This window comes from Callospermophilus lateralis, chromosome 4, assembly GCF_048772815.1.
Source record: "Callospermophilus lateralis isolate mCalLat2 chromosome 4, mCalLat2.hap1, whole genome shotgun sequence".
Classification (NCBI taxonomy): Eukaryota; Metazoa; Chordata; class Mammalia; order Rodentia; family Sciuridae; genus Callospermophilus; species Callospermophilus lateralis.
Window position 1 is genome coordinate 136,878,816 of NC_135308.1, and position 12,353 is coordinate 136,891,168.

Consider the following 12,353-nt stretch of genomic DNA (forward strand, 5'->3'; position numbering starts at 1 on the left):
TAATCACAAGCATACTTTTGCTTTAACTTAAAATATACTTTATATTAAAAAATTTTCAGTTTTCTAACTTCACTTTTATTAGAGAACACAAGAAAAATTTGATATACATTTCCACAAAAAACTTAGAATTATCATTCTGACAATGAAAACAGCAAATCGACTTGATGAATGAGAGACTGAATTATATAGATTATAGAATTAATTAAAGCTAAAAAAAGATTAGAAATCAGAGAACATATAAAGTTCTTTTAAATCACAAATTTAGTATAGAAAAAACAGGTATAGAAAAATAAGAGATAACAGTAACTTACATTTATTCTGAAATTTATTTATTACAGTCTTACTTCTTTCTAAATCTCTTTCCTTTTCAATTAGTTCTCTTGAAAGAAATTCATTCTGACAAAGAGAATAAAATTGTCATTTTTTATGAAATATTATAATAGTCTATAGGTTTCACACCAAAAACAGACTATGGAGACACAACAATAGTCATCAAAAAGGCAAAATTAGATTTAAAGGACAAAATATATCTTCCTGCCACCTTCTCCCTCGCTCAATCCCCCACAGCAAAAGGCAAAGAAATATAAGGACACGTTTTGTCCTTACTACCACAATTATCTCTCTTGATGGTCTGTCTTTACACTACCTGTTCTGCTTCGCTTCTGTGATATTCAAGCACTATTTCTGCATTTTTACTCTGTGCTTTTTCGATCAACAATTCCTGGGCTATAACTTCATTAAAGAAACACTTAACATATTAGGCAAATCAACAAGTTCTTATAAAATGTATTGCATTTCTAATTGTTTTTAAAAACAGAATGTGTACAGATTAGTGTTAATGTGCAAACAAAAAATTTATTATAATTGTTATAGAACTTTGTTAGAAAAGTCATAAAAAGTGATCCCAGGAATATAACCTGAAGGAAACTCGCTTAAGATCTAAGAAATACTAGCTCTCTCCATAGCTGTTCTATAAGATTTTCAAGTGGATCTATTGACACAATTCTGCTTGTACTATAATAAGCGCAGGACCCAAAACATTAACTTCAAGCTTATTTTCAAAATCTCAGTCTGTAAGGGTATTTCACTTTTTCTTTTATCTTCTTTCAAAATGACATCAGCGGGCTTTATCTGGGTATGAATCTGTTCATTTCCTGATGTTGCTACTTGTCATTTATCCAGGTCAGGTATATCATCATTAATTTTTTGACAAAATATTACAGATTTTTGCCTAAGTGATAATTTCTACATGAAGTCTGAAGCTGTAGATACGGTATAAAAAGATGAATTGCTTTTTTCTATGAAACTAGTGCTTGATGGCTTCCTGATACTTTCTTCAGAAAGGCAGCATAAATAGTCATTTATTACTCCATTGCTCTCTGTACTAAATGTAATGACTAATGATTTCAGATTTCCTAAAGATTGTAAATATGTTGGTTTAAACATCTCTCTTATTGTAATAGTTTCCAGAATTGAATTATCTTTTCCTCAAACAGTTGAAGAACGTCTATGTAAAGAGAGTAAAGGATCCACTCCACTTTCTACTCTATGATGAATTTCAGATAACAATCTTGATAATGATCATATAGTTAGATTCTCCTCCTTATCATTCTGATCTGACTATGGAATACTGAATTCTGGTCTCCGATACAGCATCTCTATTTTATCTGAACTCTCAATCAGTATTCAAAGTAAATAATGTCTCATTAATCACCTTTGGATCAACAGATTATTTAAGAAAGTAAACATTTTTCTTTAGTTATTTCACAACTATAAAAGAACAGGTGTCCAAAATGAAAAAATAAGAAAAAAATGAAATGCTGATAACATTTTCTTTTATTTTCTCTGCCATAATACTTCATTGCTTACCTTTGATTGTGTTTCACTCATATTTTTGAGGCTTACAAAATTCAGTTTTCTTTCCCCTATGCTATCTCCTTGAGAAAGGTCTTCAGTTCGGTTCAGGTCCTCAATGGTTAATTCTACATAAAAGAATTAATAAATTAAAAATCAAAATAACTCTCCTACTATTTTAATGTTTTAATTCTTAAAAGCAGATTCGAGTTTTAACCTAAACAAAATGTAGACTAATTATTTTGAAAATCCTTGATCCATATGTAGTCAGAATAACCTGATCTAGTTCACTTTTAAAAAGCTATGAGAATTTTACTTTTTAATTTCTATCATTTTATTTTTCATTTTTTCTTATTGTTATTTATCCATTCTATACTAAAAGTACTAATAGATAAGTACAGTATTCAAAAACACATGTAAAAAGTACAGAAAAATCACAAATTATGAGTAAACTTTTATTATATTAGTATATTATAGTTTCATTTTCATAGAAAATTTATGATTACAGATACCAAAAAGCTAAAAAATCATAATGCTCTACTGTAATTCAGAGATGTGCTTGTGAACTTGGCCCAAATTAAAAAAAAAAAAAAAAAAAATCCCTTTTTGTGGTGCTCTTAACAAAAAATTATCTGTGGTCCTTTAACAAAAACTAGTAATAGCTATTATAAAATTGAACCAATTGTTATTTTTTCATCAAGTAAAATAAACAAACAAGAATGCTAATTTTTACATTCAATAAAACATTATTTTCACTTAGTACTGAATAATTTACAAAGAAGGTTTTCAATGCACAGTCCTGAATGAAAGAGAAACTATTAAGAGCAACATATTAACATGAATATTGCTAAGTATTATCATTATTAATCACAACATAGTGAGAATTACAGTAGAAATTAAGAGTATACAATTAAAACTTCCAAAACCATGATTTCTAAACTTTGGGTTTTGTTTGTTCTCTTGGTTTTGTTTTGCTTTGTTTTTGTTTGTCACCTGTTTCAGATTCAGGATTGAACCCAATTATACTTAGTTACCTCTCTGCAGGTAATTATGTTTATTTATTAAAACTGCAGGAGATCCACCATAATATAGCAAAAACATATTAAAAACACAGAAAATTTCAGATTCAAATGACTCATAATCCAAACATTCTTTTAAAGGTATTGAATAATTGAGGATACCTGAAATTGCACTTCTTTTTCCTCTTTCTTGAGCCATCTGACGAATTTTTTTTTTCAGATTGAGTCGTTCTTCCTCTAAACTTTCAATCTATAAAGTAGGAATTATTAGTTTTCTTTATTCAACCAAAAAAAAAAAAAAATCAATTAACCACCATACTTGCCTCTTTCAAAAGAATCTGGTTTTCAGCTCTGTACTGCTGCTGTTTTAAGCGTTTACTATTTCTAAATTCAGTTAAATCAATCATTGTCTTTGGTTCAAGACCTAAAACAGAAAACAGAGTTATTAAAAACTTAAAAACATTCAAATTAACTACAAAAACTTCATACACCATCAAGCAACTGGTTATAATTCATTTAGCTAGTATCAATGAAGAATGGATTACTTATTGTGCAAGAATTTTCCAGTTAATTGTGCCAAACCCTAGATAAAATTTTATTCCAATTATTATGGAAACACTAACAAAAACTCCATGTCAGGCTATCACAAAAATACTATACTGTTTTATTAAGAACAGAAGCTTTGAGATAAAATAGACTGTAGTTCAATTCCCACTTTTATAACTAAATCAAAGGGATAACACTGTATTTATTTATTTTTCTTGAACAGTCAGGAATGTATATAATAAAATTAACCTAAACATATTGCTTAGAGCAATATCTGGCACATAGTAGACATTATTAATACCAATATCAATTACATTATCATTATTAGTCTGTTCTTCCCAGTGCACTTGCCTGCTAATTTGCTATTACTAAGCAGCTAGGCTTTGAAAAACAGATGTTGTAATTGTCTAAAGTAATTATAAATCAAGACTTAAAGTCTTTTAAGGACAGAAAATCTAGTGTTTGAGACAGATTTATAGATTGTCAGAAGCATCTTTAGGAACTTCCAGATAACTGGTTATGAACTGATTGGTCAATTACTCACAAGTCCAATTTGAGGTCCTACCTTAATTCTAGATCTTAGATACTTTTCACAAATAAATAATCCAGATAAAATATTTAATTTTCTTTCCTCTACAGAAATTTTTTTACAATTGGTCATTTTAAATCTTAGAAAGCATTAACTAATATTTAGCAAATATAATGAAATCAGTTTTTAGAACTTCATTTTTATTTTAAAGAACCAACTTAAATTGAACTATCGGAATTTAATATCAAACTGGTAATATTAAGTAATGTGTTATTCACTCTAATCAAAACATAAGTTCTCAAAGTGAGATTTACAAATTGCTTGTTAAAGTCAACAGAACTCTTAAAATACTTAACTAAAGTAAAACTTAAGCAGCCTAAATTGTAAAAGTCAACCTCAAAGTTCTAAAAAAGTTTATAATGCCATTAGGAATTAATTTGAAACAAAGAGCATTGTGCAAACTAACTTGTCATTGGTCCCTTCTTTTTGGAGGAAAAAAAAGGTTTAACGTCTGTTATGTGGTATTAATGTTAAAAGACTTTCATTTTTTAAACAAGTATCTATTACTGAAGAAGTATCAGACTATATAAAAAGAGATTCCAGGACTGCTGACCCATTTCAATAGAAGCAGCTTCACTTCTATGTAAATGTTTTCACGGAAGTATTTATTTAGGGGAGAAAAGCATTCAACTACTTAAAAGTAATAGTTATAAACCAAAGTAAACAAAAAAGACTTGGAAATCATGGATGAGAAAACTACTTAAAAGATGACTTACCCACACGCTCTCTAAGCTCCTCATTTTCATCAAGGAAATCATTGATCTTCAACTCAAGTTTATTGATTTCCTTTGTCAATTCTTCAATCTCTCTATCTCTTATTTTAATTTGGTTTTTACAATTCTTTATTTCAACAACAGCATCTTCTAAACCATATACTCCCTGAAAAACACCCAACCTAATTTAAATATAACAAAGTTTATTTTAATAAATAAATAAAATTCATGAATTATTTAAAAATTATCTTTCATTAAGTCTCAGAGGAAATGTGTATATACCTACAACTTATATGATAGGCATATATGAGGTTTTTTCAAAGTTTAAATTTATTTTTTAACAGATAATAAAAACATAAAAATTATACATTAAGGATTTTTATGTACTTTTATAAACTGAATTTAATAATAATAATTATGGAATACAAAATGCTTAAAACTTCCCAGTACAACATCCTAATGGCAAACTGTTAGAATACTACATATAAAATTAATGAAAGTTAAAAGTGAATCAGCAAAACAAATAGAATATGTAACAAATTAAGTTGCCTAAGGTGGAATCATTTTAAAAATTATAAAAAGTACAAAGTAGACTGTTGACAAAGAAAACAAAACAAAACCATCATGTCACAAGTTTTGTCAAACCAGCCAGTGGTATCACATCTACATAGTGGCACAAAGAATACAGATAACAAACAATCTAATTTTGCAACTTCACCAAAGCTTATTATCTGGGCAAAATGTTTTGATTGAATGGTTTGAAAAAAAATTCTGACAAAATATAAATGCTCAAAAGATTGAATAGTTTAATATAAATTAATTAGAATAACGTTTATCAAAAGAGATTTATGGAACTTTTTAAAATGGTATGCAGTAAAGGGCACAAAAGAGTCTATAAGTGGTAAGAAATAATTCAAAGCTTCTTGACTGACAAGATAAATATACATACCGATTCATAATCTTTTAACCGTTTCAGAGTCTCAACTAATTCTTTATCCTTTTCCCTAGCATCAGCCTCAGCCAGTTCAGCTGTTCTCTCAGCCTCTTTAGTTTTCTCTTCTAAAATTTGTACCTTTGACTGAATTTTCATAAAATGATTCTGTTGAGAAAGGGATGAAGCACCTACAGGTAAAAACAAAAATCATGAAATTAACTGGGTTGACTATTTAGTCCTTTAAATCAGTTGTTCTAAATATATGGACAGAAGTGGTATAGCACTAAAAAGCTCTTTTAATGTTGCAATATATATTTGTAAACTTAGAGTTCTATTTTGGTTTGATTAATAAAATTAACTTAAAAAAGTAAAGTTCAGTTAAATCACCTGAAGGGATTAGGGCTAACAAAAGGCTGCAAAACAAGGCTTTACAGGATTGATCATTGTAACAGAGAATATTCATAATATTCAACTTCTCTTTTGACCATGTAATTTGAACTACAAATTTTTAGCTGCCACCTGACCATATGAAATGAAAACTAAATTTCCACACTCCAGCAGTCAGTTATGGTCATGTTGCTATAGAAAATACAAAGATCATGCATGAATTTTACAAAATATTTTTAAAGGAGAAATGTCAATCTTTTGTTTCTTTCCTCTATCCTGCTACCTGGCATATGGATATGAAAGTTAAAACTCAAAACACTATTCTTAGAACTTGAGATCAAAATCTCATGTTGAAATGGGCAGAGAAACAAGACAAAGAAGTCCCAGATGCCTGCTACCTGATATCTGTGTAGCTACCATACCAATCCTGAGCTGAACTACTTCATTTTTGTTTATATCATAGAGGAATAAGTTTCTATCTTGTTTAAATCATTGTTCCATGCTTTATTTTTCTATAATTTGCAGCTAAATTTAATCATAACTTAAGTAAAATAAAAGTCCTAAATCCATTCTTATATTAGCTTACTAAACTGTGGCTAAACCAACATATAATATACTTATCATTCTAAAATTTATCGACACAAATCATACTATGCCCATCATAATAAACTTTTACTAATACATTTATATTAGTCTTTTATTATGCACTGGGCTAGGATGGGAGATCACATAAGGTCTTTTAAGAAATGAGACCCAGTGAGACAGGCATGGTAGTACATGCCTACATCGTCGTACACTCAGGAAATTAAGGTAGGAGGATCGTAAGGTTCAAGACCAGTCTAAGCAAATTAGTGAGACCCTGTCTCAAACTAAAAAATAAAAAGAACTTGGGATATAACTTAGTAGTGAGGAGGAAAAAAACACACACACCTCTAGATTTCAATCCTCACTGCTAAAAAAACCTCTTTTTTAAGTAGGTAAATAAGAAAGAAACAAACAAGCAAATGGCTTCTGCTCTCTGGAGCTAACAGCCAACTGTGAAAGAGGCTGAGTTGTCCCCTAATATCTATTCTCCCTTTATTACACATAGCCATCACAATAAACACTACCTTTTCTCACCTATCCTTCAGCATGTGCTTTTTATCCCTTTCTCCTCTACTTCTATTTTGCTATTTGGATATGGACATGGGTAAAGCTGCCTTCTAGACAGAACAAAAGATAAGCCCCTGGACTGCCTGATTCTAGATGACAACACAAGTGAGAATCTCCTGTCTTGACTTTGCCACTATTCTTCTAATCTGTGTTAAGAGCTAAAGTTAATCCTAACCAATGAAAGAAGTCATCATGGTTCACAGGTTAGGTTTAATATATAAAGCACAATCTAGTATATAGATCTTCTGCACTCTTTAGGAATAATATGACTATAGACTGCAAATTCATTAGATTTCTTTCAATTTATTTGATAGCAGAAATCAACTGCAACTTTTTCTCCTGGTGACTAACATGCAAAATTCATAATATCAGTCATTTGTTTAAAGCAGTTAAACACACTGTATTCTAAATATAAATACAATACAAATACACACATACATATCACATTTCCCAAGTCTTCATTCTTCCAAATGCTTTTCTCTCTCCTCATACTTGTACTATACATACTCCCCTATTATTTTTGGCTGAGAACCTTGCTTTCTTATTCACTGAGAAAAAAGAAGCAATCAGTAGGAAATTTCTACAAGTTCCCACCATCAGGATATCTACCTATCCTCCTCCATCTATATCTATATACACTACCTTTCTTCCTCAATTTATTAATTAACTCTCTGTGTTCCTAGTTAAGGCCAACTTCTTCCCTGACTATATCCTTCACATGACTTTCTCAAGAATTTTGCTCCAGAAGTTCTCTCCCTGTTCTGCTTCATCTATTGTTTCTTTTTGAATGGAGCATTACTATTAATCCTAAAGCATGAGTTAATTCTTCCATGTTAAAATAACTTTCTTAATCTTTCTTTCCCCTCAGGCTAACACCTATTTTCCCCGTTTCCTTTCTGGGAACAATCCTGAAAAAAAAAAAGAGTTCTTACATTTCTTCTCAACATTTCTTCTCTTGAACTAAAAATAGCTATTACTAAGTCTGATGCTCACTTTTAGGGCTTATCTTGACCTACTGAATGCTGACCTCTGAATGTAGCTTATTCTTCCTTGACATTCATGTCATTTTCATGACCCTCCAAGCTCCTGGTATGTCTCCCATCTCTGAACCTTCCTTTTCAGTCCCCTTTGTTCATTCCTTTTCCGTAGCCTCTAAAGTAGAAGTATTCGAGGTCTCAATCTTTAGATTTTGTTTCTGAACCTATAATCATTCCCTTGATGATCTTAGGTAGATGATCTTTATGACCTCGAATACCATTTTTAGGGAGATGGTACTCAAATTTATATCTTTAACCTAGTTTGCTCTTCTGAACCTCAGACTTTTTTCTATATATTTACCTACTTAATGCCTTCACGTGGATGTCTAATAAATACCCAACTTAACACGTCTAAAACTAAGTATCTAACCATCTCTAAACCTGATCCTCCCACAAATCTCCCCAAAGTTCAAATTAAAAGCCCTGATAACTTCTTCTCATATCCTCTATCTGCTGGGTCAGCAAATTCCATTTCTATCATTTTCAAAATAAATCTACACTGAGTAAATCTAATAACCTTACTGCTACCATCATTCTCCAATCCACTATCACCTATCTCCGGATTGTTTCAATAGTCTTATAACAAGTCTCCTCTTCTGTCCTTACCATTTCCAGTTATTGCAGACATAGCCTAAGTCAAATTATATCATTCCTTACTCTTATCCTCAGAAACTGTGGTGCCCCATTTCACTTAAAATAAAAGTCAAAGTCCATACACTGAACTATAAGGACCCACTATATAGCCTCTAGCAAATTCTTATCTTATTTCCTATCATTATCCAACTGCTTGCTCTTCAGCCACCAGGGCTTCTTTGCTGAACAAACATGCTTGTTACATATACTCTTGATTCAATGGCTTTGAACTTGTTCCCATGGCTTACAGCCAACTTACAAACTAATTATTTCCCATCCATATCTGTTTATCTTCAGTAATTATAATAAATATGTTCCTCAATTTATCATGACCAATCTGTAGTATTCTCTGGTATACCTACAGTATGCAGTGCTATGGAAAAATAATAGCACTAATGTTGTGAGGGCTATGTTAAGAGGATTTGATGTATTAGGTGGTATGACTTAGTGTAAGGAAAGTATGGAAAGACGTTAATTTGGGGAAGATTATTTCAAATGCTAACATGTCAAATTACTTCTAAAAACTATCTGCAATGTTGTTACATTAATCAAATTTTGTTTAATTATAAAAAAGATAAAAAATAAAAATAAAGCAATCAATTACACTTCCGTCTTCATTTTTACAACACCAATCTAGTAACAGACATAATTTTCATCAGAGATAAATTACAGAAAAGTATCCATCATTCACAAATTTAAGCAGTGGTAATATGCACAATAATGTCCTGTATAATTTTTTGAAAATGATAAAATTCAAAAGGAGGACATGTAATACTGTATTTATTGATATGATACAATTGTATTTCAATAAAAGTCAGCTACTAAAACATTATAGATGAAATAACTTCACCTGTAAAATATTGAATTACCTTTGTTTCTTTGAAGCTCATTTCTCAAATCTTCAATTATAAAAGTATTTTTCTCCATTTCTTTTGTATATTGTTCTACTTGTTCAGTGAGCATCTTAATTTGACTATCTCGGTCCTGTATACCCTATAAAATATTTTAAAATATTATGCATCCCTTCATGAATATTAATATACATCTTAAAGGTAAGGAGAATGGTAGGTTTTATTTTTTTCAAAAAGACTACAAAATATATTTTCTCTTGGATAAAACTATGCTTTCAATATTCTGTATACCTTAGCTGCCCTACATAATGTTACCTACACAGGTATCACTCTAATAAAGAAGAAAACAGTGGCTAACACTCTAACAAATAGAAATTCCAAACTCTCTAACATCTGTGGCTCTTTATAACTCATTATGTGTTACTTACTCAATAGCCCTCCAAGAACACCATTTTACCATTTTGTGTATTTTTTTTTTTTTACTGTGCTTTTCTCTTTCACTCAATTTCTATTCCTGTATTACTTCATTAATAAATACTGTCCTCTATACTTATTCTTAGCCTTTAAATACTTCTCAAATTTCATTCTTTCTTTTGGACTGACTAAAAAGTTAACATATATAATGAAAGTGTGCTTTTTTTCCATGTAAGTTTTTATTAAAATTTTATTAAAACAGTTTTATTAAAAATAAAATCTTTAGGTAGCTCATTAAAGTTATTACCACACTTTGAGTTCATTTCACATTGTAATAGGGTATATCAGGACTAAAATATTATATAATAAATCTTAATAACAGAGTAGTAAAATATTTTTTAAAAGTTTTGAATAGTTTCTCTTTAATTCCTGACTAAAACAATGGCTATATTATCTACATCAACATAGAAAAATAAACAAAATGATTCTAACTTTAACCCTTACTCTAATTTTTTTCTTGAGCTGAAACAAGAAATTACAAGACTTTATCATACATCTAGCAGTGGAAGTCACTAAATTAGACACAGGTGATAAAATAAACAAACGTTCACACTTTTAACTTTGATAAAAGGGATTAACAAATGAAAATCTGAGAAGGTTTTACCTGTTGTAGAGCCATAATATTACTTTTATCAGCATCAAGCTGGGCATTTTTAAGTTTTTCCTTCAGATTATGTAACATTTGCTGATATTCAATTATTTCATCATCTTTAGAAGACAATATTAACTAGAAATAAACAAAATATCTGTGACACAAAAGACAAACTATTCCTCACTTACGGTTAACACCATTAGCACATTTAAAAAAACATAGGAAATACAAATCTTTGAACAAGAAAGTATGACCTTAATTCTCTTTAATGTGAAGTTGAAATAAAAAATGATTCAAAAATGCACACTGTAATTTTTACATTTTCAGAATTCAAATTTTAAAAACTCAACTCATAATTCCTTCCTAAATCAGAACTTATATGTTCTTCCACATTATTACATAAGTTTTATACAACTTATCTATGAAATGAGCATTAAAATGCCACTGAGAAGAATAAAGTATCATAAAAGCAGTTTTTTTTCTTAGAGGGATTGAATATCATAAAAATGTTTACGCTAAATCAATCTATACCTTTTATACATACCCAATAAAAAAGTAAGATTTTTTAAAAGAACTGAACAAGCTACTTCTAAATTTCATGTAAAAGTTGTTCATAAAAGTCTAAAAACAAAAAACCAATGAGAACAGCATTTACTTATACATGAAATAATTAAACAATAATTTTAGATAACAGGTGAAATTAATTTCATAAAAGAGAGTCCAAACAAATCTAAAATTCAACAGGAGTTTTTGTATGGTAAAAAATGGAACTATATTTCAGTATGAAATGAAATATTCAAAAAATGATGTTTCAGTAATAGGTCTGTGGAATCCATATTACAATCTTTATACCAAAATGAATTATATATGCTTTAAAGACTTAAATTCGAACAAGGAAACCAAAAGACACTAGGAAAAAAAAGAAAAGAAATGAGAAAACAAGTACTTAGAAGCCTTTCTAATTATGACACAAAGGTCAAAAACCATTAGAAAAATCATAAATTTAACTAATTAATATTCAAAGAAATACCATTTCATTGAATAATTGTCACCACCTCAATAACATACTTGAGTAGTTTGTATATTCTAATCTTGCACCAAAGAAAGTTTAGTAATAAATTATTTCTAAGTAATACCAGCACATTTTTTGAAAGAAGCTTCACATATTGTTGCATCCCATTTTTTTTTTTACAAAAATAATTTGGCATAAAGTCTGTGAAAATTATGCAGCAAAATATTAAAAAAAATACTTCATATTAAAAAAAATACTTAAGCCAATACATAAGCAACAAACTGGAGAAATATACCAGCAACAAATATCACAATTACATATGGCAATTTATTTTACCAACCATACTTGTATATTTAAAAAATAAAATACATACAAGGATATTTATTAAAACACTGTTATTAACAGTAAAAATTGGAAACCACTTAAATGTTACACAAAAAGGAATCAATTATAAATACACATACGACAAAGAAAATTTAAACAGCCATTAAAAACAACAAAGCAATACTAAATATACTGAGATAAAATAATTATTTAAAGATGTAAGTCAAAAAATTATG

At 29.4% G+C, this 12,353-nt stretch overlaps 1 protein-coding gene across 1 annotated transcript in view; it reads right to left on the reverse strand.

Annotated features, from left to right (window-relative positions):
• Nucleotides 1-12,353, reverse strand: part of Cep290 (centrosomal protein 290) — a 90,073-nt gene that overhangs the window by 65,124 nt on the left and 12,596 nt on the right. The window contains exons 11-18 of the mRNA XM_076854916.1: nucleotides 10,794-10,916; nucleotides 9,734-9,857; nucleotides 5,671-5,843; nucleotides 4,725-4,887; nucleotides 3,197-3,297; nucleotides 3,036-3,123; nucleotides 1,870-1,982; nucleotides 312-396 (exon numbers count right to left, since the gene is read on the reverse strand). Coding sequence (XP_076711031.1) covers nucleotides 312-396; nucleotides 1,870-1,982; nucleotides 3,036-3,123; nucleotides 3,197-3,297; nucleotides 4,725-4,887; nucleotides 5,671-5,843; nucleotides 9,734-9,857; nucleotides 10,794-10,916 — 970 coding nt within the window. The remainder of the gene's footprint in view (nucleotides 1-311; nucleotides 397-1,869; nucleotides 1,983-3,035; nucleotides 3,124-3,196; nucleotides 3,298-4,724; nucleotides 4,888-5,670; nucleotides 5,844-9,733; nucleotides 9,858-10,793; nucleotides 10,917-12,353) is intronic.